Source organism: Lampetra planeri, chromosome 53 (assembly GCF_965212315.1).
Source record: "Lampetra planeri chromosome 53, kcLamPlan1.2.h2, whole genome shotgun sequence".
In the NCBI taxonomy this organism is placed as follows: Eukaryota; Metazoa; Chordata; class Hyperoartia; order Petromyzontiformes; family Petromyzontidae; genus Lampetra; species Lampetra planeri.
The window spans coordinates 1970541-1990152 of NC_136159.1; the positions used below are offsets into that span (position 1 = coordinate 1970541).

Consider the following 19612-nt stretch of genomic DNA (forward strand, 5'->3'; position numbering starts at 1 on the left):
CAGGTCTGACATGTACCGTACTTGCTGTACTGCATTCTGACAGGCCACCGCCTCACTGGCCAGCTGCTGGGAGTCATTGACCTCGTCCTTGTGTCGCTTGTGCGCAGTTTATTTATTATTTGAAGGTGTGTGTGTGTATATTATGCTGGTAGGAACCTCCTGGTTACACCAGCCCACAGGGGATTATTGTGTCCGTCGTGCAGGGAGGGGCTGGGTGGGGAGGGGATGGTGGGGAGGGTGGGGAGGGGAGGGTGGGGAGGGGCTGGGTGGGGAGGGGCTGGGTGGGGAGGGTGGGGAGGGGCTGGGTGGGGAGGGTGGGGAGGGGCTGGTTGGGGAGGGGCTGGTCACCCCGTGGTGCCCTTATAAAACTCAACGTTTAACCTACTCACGCCGGCTTGTGCCCGCCCTCACAGTCGGCCATATTTGTGGAATACACCATGCCGCCGTGGACGTTCCTACCAGCTCCCTCCGCAGGAATGTGTTCTATATATGTGTATGTATGTACAGAACATGGTGTGTGTACATATATGTGTGTGTGTACCGGTGCCACAGAGGTTAGCGCGCTGCGCTATGCACCCTGTGACTTGAATTTCATTCCTGGCCACGGCCAACACCAGTTACGATTATCTGGCCCGATCCTAGGCCTCCTCTAGGCCGATTCAGCCTCAAATGAGTATCTGGAGTGCTGTGTAAAGATTGCCACTAGGGAGACAAAGGTGGTTAGGCGAGGTGCTGCCCACCCACCCCCTCTTGTGCTATGCTGGCCTTCATAGGTGCTCGCGAACAGCATTTGCCCCAGGTTTGTAACACAAAGTTCTTATACCATTTGCATACACAGATGTCCTGTTGTGAGACATGCAGAGCATGTGTGGCCGTCTGGAACGCTCTTCCTTCCGATATTAAGAAGCCACCAGACCTCTGCCCTTTTCGATTGAGAACTCATTTTTTTCGAACTGCTTTTGGTGTTTCGTGTTGTTGCCCTCCCCCCCCCCCCGGACCTCCGATTAGCACGGTTAGCTACGTACGGCGCGAAAGAAGTTCAATGTACATGCTTACGTACGCACACAGCACGAGTAGTGCCTGGCCCGGCGCGCTCACAACCCTTGCACCACCCCTCCCTCTGCGTGTATAAAACGCCGAGGGGATCCACGTCGACATTTGCCTTGCCTTAATTTTTTCGACTCGGTTGACCCTGAAAAAAAAAACCCGCATTGCGTAACTTTTAGTCGTGGCAGCCCATCGGCAACTTGGTTCCCATGAGGTCAGCCTGTGCATTATGCCTTGGCTGCCATGCACACACACAAACACCGAGGCAGTGTTAATAAACTTGAACTAAAACAATGTTTTATTTTTCCAGGTAAGGCCCCACTGAGTTACGTAGCTCTCTTTCTAGAAGCGGCCCGGCCGTCACAAACGATAGCTCGACGAAGTGGCTTCTCATCACGTTGAAATTTATAGTAGCAGCCATATACTCGGAATGCACGTTGATTCTAAATGTGGAGGGAAAAACCGGAGGAGCCGGAGAAAAATCCTTGCGACCTCGGGGAGAGAGAGACACAGGTGTCAGGGTCGGGATGGAACCCACGACCTCCTGTATACCAGGCGAGGTAGTTAACATCTCACCACAGTTATCATGCAGGGCTGCCCAGAGGTTTCCGGGGGGGCGGGCGCGGGTGGCCCTTGTTCACGATCCACTTGCCCATGGCGGGGCCCTCTTTCCTGTGAGGCCTGGAGCTCTACATTGCTCCCTAGTGCTGCCCTTCCCTCTGGGCAGCCCTGTTGCCATGTGTCCAGGCACACGGCCGCTGAGCCGCTCGCATTGTCGTGCTGAGCAGACCTGGACAGCATAGGCCAACGTTGCAGCCGTCCTCTGTCGAATGTGGACCGTGGCGTGGTGTTGGCCAGGCGGCTCGGAGGGACGATAAACACCGGGTCTGACCACCAAGCCGGCACCACGGAGATCCTGAGTTCAAATGGAGCAGCTACCCACGATGAAAAACTTTTATTCTGTGTTTACTTGGAGGAGACAGCGCTGGAAAGGAGGCGAATTGTCCTAGAAACAGGATCTTCAGAGGCGCGTTCCCACGCTTTAGTTTAGCCTGCGTGCAGACGGAACCATTGGGAAATTTTCCATCAAACTGAGATATTTGCCGTCCTGCATGCACGCGTATGTATGCTCATCGGAGTTATGGGGGAAGGACAACAAACTAAGCACAAAAAGCAGTTCTCAAGAAATGTGTTTTCAATCTAGATGATTTAAAAGTGCATTGCTCCAGTGGCCTTCTAATGTTGTAAGGAAGAGCGTTCCAGACGGCCGTAGAAGCGCATCTGAAAGTGCGCGATGCGGTGACCGCCTTTGTTTGATGGTTAGCCAAAAGACGATGCGCGGAAGAGCGGAGTTCGCGTGGTGGTTTCTGCTCCTTGACGAGAACAGCGAGGCGTTGCGGTTTGTTTGTGGCAAGCGTGTGCACGCGCACTCATTTGTGTTTTTCCGACATCAAACTACTGTGGCGTAACTTTACAAGGCTTTTACCCGCTTTGCTCATATATATATGCAGGCTGTCGATATAAGGCCTCGGGCTTATTGAGTACCGTCCCTGCGACTTCTCTCCGTGGCCTAACGTCTGCGCTCTGCTCTGATCCTCTCCGCCAGCAGGGAAAGCAGCGGCGGCAGCGGCGGCGGCGGCGTCGGAGGAGCGGGGATCGACGTTCTCCCCCTACAGCCGGGAGCCCAGCAGCATCCAGTGCCACCCGGTGAGTCGCTCGTACCCCCCCCTCCCGCCATGCACGTGTGCACGTGCGCGTGTGCGCGTGTTAACGGCAGCACCGGGAGAGACAAAGACGGCCCGACATGTTGCTAGCCCCCACCCTACTGGACATGTGTGAAAAAGAGCTTCACAGCTCATCGGATTCCTCCAGTCTGAATACTCATTCTGGTGACGGTAATGGAGGGGTGTGATGCGCTGTGAACCCCGTGACTTTTGAGATGTGCTTGCCGACCGTCCACACTTTGAGTGTTAGATGATGTCATCAGAGATGATGTCATCAGAAAATGTGATGTCATCAGAGATGATGATGTCATCAGAGATGATGTCATCAGAGATGATGGGACCTGGGTCGACCCGCCCGGTGGCAACGTGTGAATATCGGCGCGGGGGAGATGCCGGTGACCAGACATGTGCCGGCCGCACCACCGCACTGTGTGCCAGACGAATCCCCAGCAAGTGTTCCCCGAGCCTCGGTTTCCTCTCGCATCGCCGAATTGCGGACTTGCGCCACCCACGCCAGCGTGTCCGACGCTTCGCTGCGATGTTGTTGTCGTTTTCAATAAAAGGTAGCGGGTTTCCCCCCCACACCCCACCCCACCCCCCTCTCGTTAAAGAGCTGCACGTAGCTGCGCGGAAGGAGAGGGCCATTTTGGAATGTCGTTGGTTGACATCGTTGATGAGTTGGGGGTGGAGAAAGGGGCTGCTCCCAGTGGGACTCGGAGGTTCTTCTGGGTCAAAGCCAGGAGTCAAATTATTCGCTGGGAAATTTGATCACCCGCGAGGGCGGTGTCAGGGAGGGGACCCATGCTGATCCTCACGCTGTTGCCAGGGCACAGGGCGGAGATTGGCACCGTTGGCTACGTACGGTGCGAAAGAAGTTCTACTTACGGGCGTGCTGCGTGCGGGCGTGTGTCCACGCGCAAGCAGCTGCGGTGGCGGGCGAAGGCCGGCCGTAAGGTTTTGTCTACAAAATGCGTAAACTACGCGGACATTACAGTTGTGTGTCTTCTCTTGTTAGCATCTGTCGCAGATTATATCTCCTGTTTATGCTTTGCGTATCTAATCACAAAGTATCGTTTTTGTAAAAGGTAAAGACACGCCAAGTTGCAGCGCTGCAATTGCTCGCTGACGCCATTGCTGGCCGTTGACCCTCTACCCCCACCTTGACCAACTCGCACTCACCAACGCGGTGAAGTGTGGTCAGCGAACCGTGAGAAGGCCGTCATCCAGCAGTAGATTGACAAAAGGCTGTACACGTTAAAGGAAATTGATTGCCACGCCACTGTTGACCGAAGGACTTCCACTGTAGAGGGACCATTTAGAGGGTTAGTCTTGCCCTTACTCTTTGGTTCTTTCGGTAAAGGTCACGTAGGTGAAAAGAAAAAGAAGAATAGAAAATAGAAAGCAATTATTTATTTATTATTTATTCTTATTTTTTCTTTTCACCTACGTGACTTTACCGAAAGAACCAAAGAGTATGGATCCTTGCAGTCACGAAAACTTAAAATCTAGGATAGTTTTGCCCTTCTCTTCCACACTGGTCAGATGTCTTCAGAGGGGATAGAAACACCCACGTTGTACCCCCACCACACACATGTTGCCACCGTGACTCGCCGCCCGGCCGTTGTGCAACGGGACAGCTGTGGAAAAGAGCTTCATAGCTCATCGGATTCCTCCGGCATAAATTAATATTCTGATTCTTGAAAAGTCCATCGTTGTTTTTTTTTAGCACTGGTATTTGTTTGGTCACTTAATTTGGTCGTACGTTTATTTTTCCCTATTTGGCTAGTTTGACTCATGTTTAGTGTCCTGTGCGATATTGAACAATATGGGGTGGAGTGGTGGCGCTGTACTTAGCGCACTGTACAGCGAACCCAGTCCTGGGTCACACACTTTTATCACCCTGCACTGACCAGCGTGGTGAAGTACGGTCAGCTTGAAATGCAATCTGAACATATCTGGGGCATTTTATTTACAGAATAAACTTCACTCTAGACGATCTGAAAAGGTCTTGTCTGGAAACTTGGACGATGTCCTGGCTGGGGGAGGGTTGCCACTGGTGCCAAACACGGGAAGTTCTACAAGAGATGTGATAAAGGCGGGCAGCGCTGCGACATTTAAAACCGTGATTCACTTGGGACGTACTCGTTGCGGGGTCAAAACAGTACTAGTATCCTTTATTTAACCAGGAGATGAACATCCTTGAACCTTTGAGACACATGGAACATTGCATATTTTGCAAGGGCACGTTACAGTATCCGCTCTTTGCAGTGGCCGTACAAAGCACCCACAATTACGACGTCATTCGTGGTCTGCGCGAGAACGCGCTGCAATATCGCGCGCTAAATGCACTGTGTGCGTGGGGGGGGTGGGAGCCTGGGGTCAGTGGGGGGTGGGGGCCTCGGGTGATCAAGCGCAGAGAGCCGCGGGGCCGCCTGCACCACAATGCGTAAGCGATACGGCTCGCCAGCCCGCCCAGCTCCCTTTCGTTTCGCGTGCCAAGCCCAGGGCTCGCTGACGCACGCACGAACACGCACACGCACGCACACGCACGCACACACACGCACACACGCACACACGCACACGCACACACGCGCACACACACACGCACGCGCGCACACGAAAGCACACGCGCGCGCCACCGTTGTCCACGGCGCCTCGCAGAACGTGGAATGCGTTGCGGCGGGGGTTGCCGTTAGGCTCGGGGCTCCCGGCGGCCGCCCTTCTGTGTTGCGTCGTGGGCTGCTCGCGCGGGCGACGCTCGCGAGCCTCCTCGCCGTCTTTGGTTGTACCGTACTGCGGCGCAACGTGCTCCTCTCCGCGGTTGCCGACGGGCCGGAGGGTGGCGGCTCCCTGGGCAGAAGTGGGGCCACCACAGAACTGTGGCCGCAGCTTTTCCACTGGGTCCGAGAGAGCCATTTTAAGGCAATTGGGTTTGCTCATTTCCCGTTTACAGCCCGGAGCCACGGTTGGGGAAATTCCACATTCCTATGGCAGGGGGTGAGTAGCGATAGGGCAACCGCTGTTGACTTCCTCCCCGCAAGAGTGGTACTCATTTTATTGGTCCCCCCTCCGGAGATGATGATTGTTTGAGTCGACCCCCAGGCAGGATTTGAACTCGCAACCTCGTGAGTGCGAGCCGCTTGCTCGCCCGCCCTGCCACCGATTCACCCGGCCTGACTTCCTCTACCCGCTTTGATAATCGCTTTGGCCAATGTTTAAATGTTTTTCCTTTACAGTTCTCGCAAGTCACGCTTCGACGCGTGTGTGTGCCTTCACCCTCGTTCGTCAGCCTGGAGCACTTTTCCAATCCCGGGTTTTTTTGGTTTCCATTACTGGATGGCTAAAGTGTGAGTATTTATGATTAATCTAGCCCTTCCCCCCCCCCACAACGGGGGGAGAGACTTCTTGTGGTGGATCAACCAATCGGTGCCTTTAGAGGCCTCGGTCTGTTGTCTTGCAAGGGTCTGCCCTGCGCAAATATGTCACTTTCCCGTAAGCTGCACAGCTTTGGTCACACTCGGCCGTGCCGACTATGCCGGCACAGCCGAGTGTGACCAAATTAAGTCCCAGGTTGAGTTTGATGCATCGTTGTGTTTCTTGTGCAGCAATTACAGTATGGAGCGGGTAGAAACTAGAGAGAACTCTGGGTACAGCTATGGCAGTTGTGACCCCCACCTTGGCTCGAGATACTTCGAGAAAGTGATTGTTCCAGAAGGGTTTAGGTACAGGATAGAGAAGCTCTTGGGGTGGAGATTACCGCAGTGGCGAGATGTTAACTACGTGGCCTGGTATGCAGGAGGTCGTGGGTTCGATCCCGACCCTGACGCCTGTTGTATATTTGGATTTTGCGTCTCTCTCTCTCCCCGTGGCTGCGTGGATTTTTCTCCGGGTCCTCCGGTTTTTCCCTCCACATTTAGAATCATGCATTTAGAGTATTTGGACGCTCTACATGTCTACACCATAAGCCACTTCTTTGAGCTATCATTTGTGGCCAGGTCGCTTCTGAAAAAGAGCTAAATAGCTCAACGGGCCTTACCTGGTAAAATAAAAAGTGTAATCGTTTAGTTTATTTGCTGTGGTTATCCCACTGCGCTATTAACCTGGCCACATGGGTTCGATTCTCGCGCACCGCTAATCTCAGTGGAAAGCGATATCGGAACAGGACTGCACGAACCCGCAACTGACCAGCTCGGTGAGGTACACTCACGCACAGGCCACGAATCGTCACCGCGGCATGAGCTCTGGCCATGGTCACGTAGTTTATTATTCCGAGATGTATCTTTCGGAACCAACGCGGCGGGAATAATGTCCCCCCGCGGGAATAATGTCCCCCCGCGGGGAGCCGTTTTCGCGGCGATCGTTGGTCGAGAGGACCCCTGCCAAAGTTTTGACGTTCGCCTCCGAGGTGCGGAGCGGTCCCCCACCTGGGTGGGGCACTGAGCCTCCCCCCCCCCCTCGGGGGATTTTTTTGTTCCCCACCTCCGTCTCTGTGATCGTCGCTTTGTAAACTGGGGTTTCGGGACGGGAGGGGTTGAGTTGTAATAAAAACGAAACAAACATTCTCCGAAGGGCCGCAGATCCTCTCCCAACAGTTCACCTCGTCTGCTTCGTGTTCCTGCTCGAGACCTCCCCCCCCCCAAGCTCCACCATCACCCCCCTCTCCTCCCCTGCTCACTCCCCCGGCCACTGTGCCTGCACTTTTTAAAATGTGGATTTACGAGCGAGAGAGTGTGGTTGTCTAGAATGCTGGCAATGTCCGTGCCCCGTGGGGGTGGGGGGGCGTGATGCGGTCGGGTCGGGTGGTGGTGGTGGGAGTAGGGTGGTGGTGGTGGGAGTAGAGTGGTGGTGGTGGGAGTAGGGTGGTGGTGGGAGTAGGGTGGTGGTGGTGGTGGGAGTAGGGTGGTGGTGGTGGGAGTAGGGTGGTGGTGGTGGTGGGAGTAGGGTGGTGGTGGTGGGAGTAGGGTGGTGGTGGTGGTGGTAGGGTGGTGGTGGTGGTGGGAGTAGGGTGGTGGTGGTGGGAGTAGGGTGGTGGTGGTGGGAGTGGGGTGGTGGTGGTGGTGGGAGTGGGGTGGTGGTGGTGGTGGGAGTGGGGTGGTGGTGGTGGGAGTAGGGTGGTGGTGGTGGGAGTAGAGTGGTGGTGGTGGGAGTAGGGTGGTGGTGGGAGTAGGGTGGTGGTGGTGGTGGGAGTAGGGTGGTGGTGGTGGGAGTAGGGTGGTGGTGGTGGTGGTAGGGTGGTGGTGGTGGTGGGAGTAGGGTGGTGGTGGTGGGAGTAGGGTGGTGGTGGTGGGAGTGGGGTGGTGGTGGTGGTGGGAGTGGGGTGGTGGTGGTGGTGGGAGTGGGGTGGTGGTGGTGGGAGTAGGGTGGTGGTGGTGGGAGTGGGGTGGTGGTGGTGGGAGTAGGGTGGTGGTGGTGGGAATAGGGTGGTGGGAGTTAGGGTGGTGGTGGTGGGAGTAGGGTGGTGGTGGTGGTGGGAGTAGGGTGGTGGTGGTGGTGGGAGTAGGGTGGTGGTGGTGGTGGGAGTAGGGTGGTGGTGGTGGTGGGAGTAGGGTGGTGGTGGTGGTGGGAGTAGGGTGGTGGTGGTGGTGGGAGTAGGGTGGTGGTGGTGGTGGGAGTAGGGTGGTGGTGGTGGTGGGAGTAGGGTGGTGGTGGTGGTGGGAGTAGGGTGGTGGTGGTGGTGGAAGTAGGGTGGTGTTGGTGGGAGTAGGGTGGTGGTGGTGGTGGTGGGAGTAGGGTGGTGGTGGTGGTGGGAGTAGGGTGGTGGTGGTGGGAGTAGGGTGGTGGTGGTGGGAGTAGGGTGGTGGTGGTGGGAGTTAGGGTGGTGGTGGGAGTTAGGGTGGTGGTGGTGGGAGTAGGGTGGTGGTGGTGGTGGGAGTAGGGTGGTGGTGGTGGTGGTGGGAGTAGGGTGGTGGTGGTGGGAGTAGGGTGGTGGTGGTGGTGGGAGTAGGGTGGTGGTGGTGGGAGTAGGGTGGTGGTGGTGGGAGTAGGGTGGTGGTGGTGGGAGTAGGGTGGTGGTGGTGGGAGTAGGGTGGTGGTGGTGGGAGTAGGGTGGTGTTGGTGGTGGTGGGAGTAGGGTGGTGGTGGGAGTAGGGTGGTGGTGGAGGGAGTAGGGTGGTGGTGGTGGGAGTAGGGTGGTGGTGGAGGGAGTAGGGTGGTGGTGGAGGGAGTAGGGTGGTGGTGGTGGGAGTAGGGTGGTGGTGGTGGTGGTGGGAGTAGGGTGGTGATGGTGGTGGTTGTAGGATGGTGGTGGTGGTGGGAGTAGGATGGTGGTGGTGGGAGTAGGGTGGTGGTGGTGGGAGTAGGGTGGTGGTGGTGGTGGTGGGAGTAGGGTGGTGGTGGTGGTGGGAGTAGGGTGGTGGTGGTGGGAGTAGGGTGGTGGTGGTGGGAGTAGGGTGGTGGTGGTGGGAGTAGGGTGGTGGTGGTGGGAGTAGGGTGGTGGTGGTGGTGGTGGGAGTAGGGTGGTGGTGGTGGTGGTGGTGGGAGTAGGGTGGTGGTGGTGATGGGAGTAGGGTGGTGGTGGTGGGAGTAGGGTGGTGGTGGTGGTGGTGGGAGTAGGGTGGTGGTGGTGGTGGTGGGAGTAGGGTGGTGGTGGTGGTGGGAGTAGGGTGGTGGTGGTGGTGGTGGGAGTAGGGTGGTGGTGGTGGTGGTGGGAGTAGGGTGGTGGTGGTGGTGGTGGGAGTAGGGTGGTGGTGGGAGTAGGGTGGTGGTGGTGGGAGTAGGGTGGTGGTGGTGGGAGTAGGGTGGTGGTGGTGGGAGTAGGGTGGTGGTGGTGGGAGTAGGGTGGTGGTGGTGGTGGTGCGAGTAGGGTGGTGGTGGGAGTAGGGTGGTGGTGGTGGTGGGAGTAGGGTGGTGGTGGTGGTGGGAGTAGAGTGCTGGTGGTGGTGGGTGGTGGTGGTGGGAGTAGGGTGGTGGTGGTGGTGGTGGCAACGTCTGCGCGTTCTGTTTTTGCTGTTTAAAGATGAAGCCTACGCTGGGCTTCGGCCTCCAGCAGAACGCTCGTTAAAAGTTCAACTTGATTTAAACGTTCAGAATTAACTTTGTTAGCGTTGAAAAAGAATGGGGGGCGGAGAGGGGGAAGTGTATATTTGTTTCAATTCAATAATATTCTTTATTTAGATCCATGGGGAACCCATTGTGCGTTGTGATACAATACTTCTTTTAGAAGGCGCAGCCCGTGGGACGAGTACAGAGAAGAGAGTTGTTGTTGTGCCGCTTGTGGGCGAAGTTCAAATTCATGGTCCGGGATGTGATACCAACAATGGGCCAGCCAACTGGAATGACGTCGCGTGCGGTATTATTTCACCCGAATTTGCCGCGGGGAATTGGGTCTTGTTTATTCTATTTGCCCAGAATGCTCCACGACGGGGCACCAACCCACAACCCTCCCCCCCCCACATCGGCTGCGAGTGGCCAGCCAGCTCTGTCCGCTGTGGGATTACCAATGTGGCCTGGGTCCTCCGCTAAGGATGAGTCCAGAACCTCGTAGCAGTGAAACCCTCCCGAGCCGACCCACATCTGCAAGTCGCAGGGTGCGGTTCCCGTTCATCGCTGAATCTCGGAACGCGCGAGCGGTTCCAGCGATAGTGTTATTTGGGGAGGCTTAGCGCCGTTGTTTTTTTAAAAAGACATTTTACTCACCGCAGAGAACCGTAGCGACACGACCGCACGCAACGATAGCCGGTGTCAAACTGTGCCACACGTCCTTCTCGCGTGGCCTTGTGCGAGCCTCGGTACGTCTTTGCCGACTTGAAGACGTACCGATGAAGTGATTTTATACGTTACCTTTTATTCCCCTTCGGACGTCTTTCTTGTGTACATCATCGGAATGGGAAAGGGTGAACAGATCGTTTTACCGCTGACATCTATCAAACAACGGTGGCTGCAGCAGCAGCAGCAGCGTGAACGATGACCCAGGCGAGGTTTTTCGCGGTCCATACGGAACTCCTCTTCTCTGCGCGCTCTACCGTCCGTATCCCTTCACACCCTCACTCCCCCCCCACGTCTTTGTTGATAAGATGAGTTCAACCACACTTACATTAAAAGTGGGAATATCACCTTCGTTGTTTTGAATACAAAATGTACTCGGTAGAAGTAGTTTATTATTTTGCGCGTGAATCGCAATTCCCTTCGAGAGCTCCTGTTGCGCTGGAGGAACGGCGGTAATTTCGCTGTTTTCAAGTTTTAACCGCGGACGGTTTTTGATCGTTTGACATTTGTTCTTCAACATTGGCAAGCGGGGTTCTCTCTCGCTCCTCTCTCTCTCTCGCGCTCTCTTGAGGATTGCACTCAACTTCGATGTACTGTAATGAGAAATCAATTTTGGGAAGGGATTTCAAAAAAACTGTGGATTTTTTTTTTAAATGCAAGAATTTCGGGCCGTAGTGGTGTTTTTATTAGCAGCAGCAGCAGCACAAGCCATGGTGCTCTTTGGCAGAGGCAGACTTGTAGATAATGTAATCTTGCCAGGGCCCTCTGTGTTTAAGTGGGTGGGTTGGGTGGGTGGGGGCTGTGTGGGGGGGGGATAGAGGGGTGGGGGGGCACGAGGGGCAGATGCAATAGAGTTCTCTGAGCTCGTCTCTGGATGGTGCTAACAAAGAGCGCTTTGTACCGCGCGGGGTTTCAAGCCGCGCTGCAGAGAGCTCCTCCACCCCCCACGCCCCCACCACGCACCCATGGCCTCCTCCGTGCCCCCCTCCCACCACTTGTCCCATTTCCCCCTCTCTTTCTCTCTCTCTCTGTCCCTCCCCCACAATTCCCCAAATCTCCAGTGGCTGAACACTCCCCTGCTTGTGCCCCCCCTCGCCCTCCCTCCCCTCCTTGTATCCCATTCCCATCCCCCTCGTGCACTTTCCCTTTCAAAACGAGCCCTCCTCAGCCCCCCCCATCGCTCCCTCCTAGCCACCTCTCCCCCATGACACCCCCCCAGCCCCCCCCCCAACACGTCTTCTTTCTTTGCTCCTGTCTGCCTCTGCTGCTGGCAGCACCAAACTGCCGAAATGTGGAGGGTAAAAAACCGGAGGATCCGTAGAAAAATTCCACGCGACCACAGCAAGAGAGACTATGCAAACTCCAAATATACAGGCATCGGGGTCGAGCCCACGACCTCCTGTATACCAGGCGAGGTAATTAACATCTTGCCCCCGCCTCGCCGGACTTAACTTCGTCAAACATTCAGTAGGTTCACGTTTCTTTTAAATCGTGAAACTGCCGTTGTAAATTTTATAGTAACCGTATTCTCCGGGTTGTAACACAGTTGCTTCGGAAAGTATGGCTCACCTCAAGCTTTGGGGTTGTTTGGAAAAAGTGTGTGTTTTATTATAGGGAGGATGAGGTGCTACGGGTAGCCGCCTTCCACGCGTGATAATGATGAACGTGCTGCTCGAACCTGGGGAGAGACTTCTGTAAGATGATTCTGAACGTCAGCGGAGTCTTCTGTCCCTGGGTGGGCAACCGACCCAGACGCGCCACGGTGGCGAGATCTTGACGACCTCGCCTGATGTACAGGACGTCGTAGATTCGATCCCGAGCCTGATGCCTCTATATTTGGAATTTGCATGTTCTACCCGTGGTCGCCTGGATTTTTCTCCGGGTCCTCCGGTTTGTCCGTCCACGTTTAGAAACGCGCGTTTAGAATGTTTGGCTGCGAAGACTTTACATGGGATAAACCACTCTGTTGAGCTGCCATTTGTGGCCTGGTCGCTTCTGAAAAAGAGCCGTATAGCTCAGTGGGCCTTACCTGGTAAAATAAGTCTATTGAAACGTGTCTTTTGGAACATTGTATTCTCTGGAATGTTGCACCTCCAACTTTTATTTTAATATACGTGGTGGGTGGGAGTGCTTTGTCTATTTTGGAGAATATGGTAAAAAGAAGACATTTAAAAAAATGATGTAGTCAGCCTTGCTATTACAGCAGTGTAGTGATGGCTTGATGCTGTCATTCCCGTACTTTTTAATATCAGCGCAGACACCGCTAGAGCGTGCTATTGCTGCACGCTTTACTGTGACTTTTAACGTTTTTTCCTCATTCATGAATTGCCAACCTCACATCGACCATGCTCAGGATACACAACCTCAGGTGCATGTGCGTGCGTGTGCTGAACTCCTTTCGCACCGCATGTAGCCAACCGCGCTCATCGGAGGTGGCAGGGGAAGGGCAACACATTGAACGCAAACAGCAGTTCTATAGAAATTAGTTTTTCAATCTGCGTGGAGGCCTTTCTTCCATGCAGCCGATTGATACCCCGGGTAAGGGGAGGAACCAGTTGTGCGTTGGTTTGCACAGCGCCTCGTCAGCCGGTAATCTCAATTCGATTCCTGGCTATGGCTGGCGTCAGCTGGCGATTGATATCCGAACCGGTCCTGGGCCACCTGTCCACCAGCCAACACCGACCAGCGTGGCGAAGTGCGGTCAGACAACCACCATGGCGGACACGGTGTGAGGAGGCCGTCATCCACGGCAGTTGGAAGTCACAACAGAGGAGCTCTTTGTTTTAGCGGGTAGAGTCGCACTTTCGAGGCGTGCACGCACGCGCACGTGTGCGCGTGTGTCACCCGTCACGGTCAATTCAGTCGCGAGGTTTCGGTTGCCCGCTGCCGATTCCGGTGGTCGATCACTTGTCCTCAAAGAGCGTCAATCGCCGTTGTTCCGGCTGGGAAAATCCAGCGAGAGTTCTTTCGGTGGCACACTCTTCGCTCTGATCAAAGATCCCCCCCCCCACCACCACCACCACCACGGCCGCCCCTCCCTCCCTCCCCCCCCCGAACTGGCCGATTCTAAAAAAAAAACAACAACCCACAAGACGCCCTCTGTGAATGGGGAGGTTAATTACGCGGTAAAAGCAGATGTGAGCATCTTCGTGGGTTCTTTCCAGTGGAAATGTCTCGAAATAAAGTGAAACAAAGGGGCCACGTCTGTGTGATCGATAATGACGAGAGGGAGGCATGCGCATCCTATCCGGAGGGAGCCATCAAATAGCTGCTCTGAGCATTGGACCATATGCCTTCCGCAAAGCACTGTTGCGATCTTGTTAAGCAACTGGGCTGGCTTGTAAGCGCATTTTAGCTGCAGCAAAAAATGTTCTGTATTCAAATATGAAATACACACGTGTACACGAAATTCTCAGATTTAATTTTTACGACGCTGAGTAATTACGTGCCGGGCGTCGCTGATAGATGTGACGTGCGCGTGCACGCACGCATACTGCCATCGCCACGCAAACACAGCTGCCTCCGTGGACGCGCGCGCACGTTTGTACACACCCATGCTTAAACACACAAAGATAAAGACCCCCGTGTAGCCTTAACAAACTGTTGGGGCAAGTGCTGTCATCGAACACCTATGAAGGCTGGCACGGCACACGAGCAGGGTGGGTGGCCAGCACCATGCCCAGCCACTTGCGTCTCCCCCGTGACGATGTTCACACACCGCACCAGGTACTCATTTTTAAGGATGAGTCAACCTAGGGGAGGCCCAGGACCGGTTCAGATAATGACGACTGGTGTTGGCCGTGAGCGGGAATCGAACTCGGGTCGCCGGGTTCATAGTCTGGCGCGTTAACCGCTGTGCCACCGCTCTCCGCACACACGCGGCCAGCGAGCATCTTGTGTCCTCTTCACGATAAATTCTGGCAAATCGCCTGATGAAGCTGCTTGTTCTAATCACCAGCGAAACGTCACGGCGCTCAAATCGTAAATGTTGTGGGTTTACTCTGAAGTAGTGAGTAATTGGCACGCTTTGTTTACGTGGCGAACCTTACTGGCTTGCCGCGTCGGGTGGTGGTGGGTTATCGACTCATTTATATTCGTGCGATCTCACCCAAAACACCGTTACTATGAATAACATTGGTCAGGGAAACCTACGTGTTAACCTTCGTTCCTTCATTTGTTGGTAATCACACGGCGCCAAATACTCATTGAAGGACGAGTCGACCTAGAGGGGGAGGCTTAGAGCATGCTCGTGTGAAGACGACTTCGACGCACTTGTCTTGAGATGGTTTCTTTTATTGAGGAGCCACGTGCTCGCACTCGAGCAGGCGGAGACCCCCACTGCAACAGCCCCGAGTCTCCCGCGCATCTCCCTGATATCCGGTCCGAGGCCACGCCCCCATTCCCGAACCTTCTCGCTGGTTCTAGACCGCTCGCTCCACCAGCAAGACTCCACCGTCCCCTACCGTCACCTGGCCACGCTCCTATTCTCGATCATTCCCATTGCCACCACTCGCACTGCAGGCTGACTCCCCTGTCATTACTTCCCGTAGCCACTAGTCCACTCACACCGGAGGTTGTTGACTCTACAGTCATTACACTTGTATTCTAACCGAGACTGCTGTAGTGCATGGCGCAGGATCGAAGCCGTGTCACCGGGATCGTAGTGCACGGTACGCGAGCCACACCACCACCACCACCGCCGCCGGCTACCACTGCCGCCACCGCCACCACTGCCGGCTACTACTGACGCCACCACCATCACCGCCACCACCACCGGTTACCACTGCCATCACCGCCGCCACCACCGCCACCATCGCCATCACCGCACTTGCGATTCCCAGTTTCAATATGGGCCGGACTCCAACCGGCTACTCGGTTTACCGAGCCAGACCACGTGGAAGAGGAGAGCCGGGTGCGAATAAAATAAATCTGTCTCTAGCGATGTGAACGATCAGCAGTCCGAACCCAGGCTGCTGGCTGCACCGCGCTGTGCACTCGCGCTTGATGCTCGTAAAATAAAATAGTTCAGTGCCAGTTGTATTTATTTTTTCGTCATTTGCTCACTTTTCCTATACGTTGCACCGCTATCGTGTTATTGTGCTGTTTGTTGTTGTTGTTGTGACGTTCTGATCCACCCCTACTGGACATCTGTGGGAAAAGAGCTTTATAGCTCATCGGATTCCTCTGTACGTTTTAGAGTCTGGGCCCTCTGCTTACTCCTCTTCCCGGCTTTGCTCTCATTTGCCCCCTCCCCTTGCCCCCCTCCCCCCCAACTTCCCCACCGACTCGTCCACAAAGCCGGGCCGTACTCGGGAGACAGCGCACACACGCGCGGCTCAACGCACGTGCACGCGCGCGCACACACACACGCACGCGCACCCACTAACGCAAGGCACGACCTTGAACCCCGTGATTGAACGGGCTATTAATCATCCCAGGCAGGCAGCAGCCAAAAGCAGTGTTTACTGAGGCTGAGGGACCAGGGTGGGGGGGGGTGCATGTGGACGCGTGGGTGGGTGCGTGCGTGGGTGTTTGTGCGCGTGTGTGGGTGCGTGCGGTGTTGCTGAGGGGGGTAAGGGGGGGATGGTGGTGGTGGGGGTGGATGGGTTGAGATGTGGTTGCTGAGAGTTGGGAGGGCGCCTGTCATTGTTGGATTTGCGGAGATATTTCGCTGGGCACGCACGCACACACACACGAGTGTCCGTGCGCGTCGTCTCCGCTGCACCGGGGTGCGGGCGGAGACGGGATGGCGGAGATGAGGCGGTGGCAAGGGGATGGTTGGGAGGATGGCAGAGAGCTTCCTAGGTTAAGGGTCACACCAGGGCACGCCAGGGCACACTTTTGCCTGTGTTTGACTGTGCGTGCCCTCTCACGTGGGGAAGGGGTAGTCTCCTGGTTAGCGTACCACGCTACGAACCCAGCGGTCCGAGTTCCATTCCCGCTCATGGCTAACATCGGTGACGAACAATTGAACCGGTCCTCTGCGTCCCCTAGGTCGACTCAGCCTGTACCTGGTGCGGTGTGCAAATATTAACACTGGGGAGTCAAAGGCAGCCGGAGTGGCGCTGGCCACAACACACCCCCTTGGGCACTGTGCTGGCCTTAATAGGTGTTCGCTAACAGCACTTGGCCCAACGGTCTGCAATGCTATACAGGGGATCTTTTTATTTACTAGCTTACACAATCGTCTGTGTGCGACCGTGTGTACTAGCTATTAGAGCGGTGGTGTAGCGGTTAAAGCGCTGCGCTACGAACCCTGCGACCCGAATTCGATTCCCGCTCACGGCCAACACCGGTGATGATTATTTGAACAGGGCCTGGGCCTCCCCTAGGTCGACTCAGCCTCAAATGAGTACCTGGTGCGTTGTGTAAACATCACTACTGGGGAGACAAAGGCGGCCGGGTGTGATGCTGGCCACCCACCTTCTCGTGTGCAGTACCAGCCTTCATAGGTGCTCGCTAACAGCACTTGCTCCTGCAGTCTGCTAAGGGTTTACCGGGGATCTCTGTTGCTAGCTTTTCTAAGAGATTGTGTGTGTGTAGAGATTATGCCTCATCCGCACAACTCTTATTCTGGACCGTAGCCAGACGACCCTGCGGTCTATAGCCAGGCTGACCAATTCCCACGGCCGTCCCATGTCAGATTGAGCGTTCCGGCTGCCGAGGGCGCCGTCGGCCAATTCGGCGAGAGCCGTCGACGCTCGCAGGACTCGGGATTCCTCGCGCGCAGGGTGACGGTGCCCTGCGCATGGCTGGGCCGCTCACGCATCGCCAACTCCGCCCGTGCCGGGAGTAGCGCGTGGCAGCGCAAGAGTGAGGTGTGGCCTCGCCACAGTTGTCGCTCATCTTGCTCGTGGCTCATTTCGTGGACGCCTCTTATGCCGTTACAGTCCAGGGGGGAAAATGGTTAATGGCGCCATGGTCGCGAGATGTTGGCTGCCTCGCCTGGTTTGCAGGAGGCCGTGGATGGCGACTCTGACGCGTGTATATTTGTACTCTGCACGTGTCTCTCTGCGGTCGCGTGGATTTTTCTCCGGGTCCTCCGGTTTTCCCCTCCACCATGCATTTTCCACGTGGGAGAGAGGCATCAGAACACTCCAGATATACAGCAGCAGGCGTCGGGGTCTGAATCGAACCCACGACCTCCTGCACGCCAGGCGAGGTAGTTCACGTCTCCCAGCCACCGTGGTGCTGGCCTTGCCTCCGCGTGGGTGCCGAGCTGGTGGCCGCGGCGCTACGGGCGCTCGCCTCGCCTCGCCGTCACGCGGCTGACGAGGGGCATCCCTTGCCTTGCCCGTTGGTCTCTGTGCTCAGGCTGGGGGGTTTGGGGATCGGCCCCACTGCTTCGTTAACGGCTGCGGCCGAATACATTGATGGCTCGTCGGTGATTGTGCAAAGGGCGAATGTGTGAATCCTCGAAACGCTAAAGTTGCAGAGGTGATACGGTGGGGGAGGGGGGAGCGGTTGTGAGGGACACGACGCTTGAGGTGAACAACGTGTCCACCGCTCGGCACGACGCGTCGTGACCGATGAGCGGGGGAGGCCCGCAGAAAGTACGTTGTGTAAACGTTCGTCCACACACGCCCGTGCGCGCGCGTATGTGTGTCCGCTTTGGGGAGCGGTAGTGTAGCGGTTAGCGCGCTGCGCTATGAACCTGGCGACCCGGGTTCGATTCCCGCTCACGGCCAACACCAGTGACGATTATCTGAACCGGTCCTGGGCCTCCCCTAGGTCGACTCAGCCTTAAATGAGTGCCTGGTGCGGTGTGTAATCATCGCCACTGGGGAGACAAAGGTGGTCGGGCGTGGTGCTGGCCACCCACCCCCTCGTTTACCGTTCCGGCCTTCATAGGTGCTCGCTAACAGCACTTGCCCCTACAGTCTGTTTAGGCTAAACGGGGGTCTTTTGTCCCCGCGTTAGTCGTCGTGTGTGGAGAGCCGCGCCGTTGGCCCGTGGGGCTGTCTTATTTGATGGCGCGATTGACGTGTTGACGGAGAGGCCTTGCAAAGCCCATTGGCGGTTCGACGATGGCCGGAATAGATTTTAAATTTGTATTCCTGAAGTATGTCCGGTGAGTTGTGAGAGGTGAGGGTGGAACCAGTGTGAGTGTTGTTGCAACTGGACTCGTGCATTTGTAGTACAGTTGTACAGGGTGGCCCAAAAGTAGGGTTATTTCATTTACTTTAACACTGGCATTCAAACATTTTAACACTGCCATTAAAACATGAATTGTTACATTTCTTACATTCATATTTTATCTATCATTATGATCTATTTTCATCCTTTCTGTGGGGGTCACCTCAAATCTAAAACTCGACCAAGAACTGAATTAATTCAAAACATAATTCATGAATGTTTTAAGATTACACATCACTGTGATCTTAAAAAAAAGAAAGTCCTACATTCATTTAATAAGAGAATTCATGCATGCGTTAACGGAAGTCGGTTTTAACATGTGTAATTTGTTGAAATAACTGTAGTAAAAACCCTTTGCATTAAAATGTGCTTCCATTTCGTGTTTTGGCTTCCGTGCCTGACTCAGAGGTTAACCGTGTTCTTCCCGCAAAGTTGATCAATAACCGCTCGCTTTCATTCAATAGCAATAAAAATAATAAAAAGTTCGGACAGGTCGTCCATGACAGGCCCTCCTTAGGGATGGCACAGGCCCACAGTGCCGTGCTCAAGTGAAGCGTTGCTCGATGAACGCAAATCAATCCGCTTCTTGCGGAGGAGCTGGTCACTACAGACCGTCCTGCGCGGGGCGGACCCATGGTCCTTCGTACCGTGTCATCGCCGCCGCGAGCCATGTTCAGTCCGCTGCTGCTGCTGCTTGAACGTCTCCCCGAGCCACTGCCGCCACCGCCGCCACCTCTCATAATCCTGCGTTTGGATAATCCACTTAGCGACTGCACGTGAAGTGATTTCATAGCGACAGCTTTAGCCTCGAATGTTAATACGTAGCGCTTGTGTATGTTGAACTTATTTCGCGCCGTACGTAGCCAATCGGAGGTGTGGTGGTCAGCACTTGACGATGTTCGTGTGTTGTTACCACCATATCACGTTGTTGTGCTGAGAAATAAATAAAGACTAAATCCATTGTCCTATCAAGCTTCGCAGATTCCAGCGAAGTTTTTGTT

At 55.3% G+C, this 19612-nt stretch overlaps 1 protein-coding gene across 5 annotated transcripts in view; it reads left to right on the forward strand.

Annotated features, from left to right (window-relative positions):
- LOC144734793 (transcription factor 12-like) overlaps positions 1-19612 on the forward strand; it is a 245601-nt gene that overhangs the window by 135766 nt on the left and 90223 nt on the right. For 4 of the 5 annotated variants that reach the window (XM_078617175.1, XM_078617171.1, XM_078617173.1 and 1 more), the window contains exon 6: positions 2654-2754. In XM_078617175.1, the coding sequence (XP_078473301.1) occupies positions 2654-2754 (101 nt within the window). The remainder of the gene's footprint in view (positions 1-2653; positions 2755-19612) is intronic. The other variant, XM_078617174.1, reaches the window with a different exon arrangement.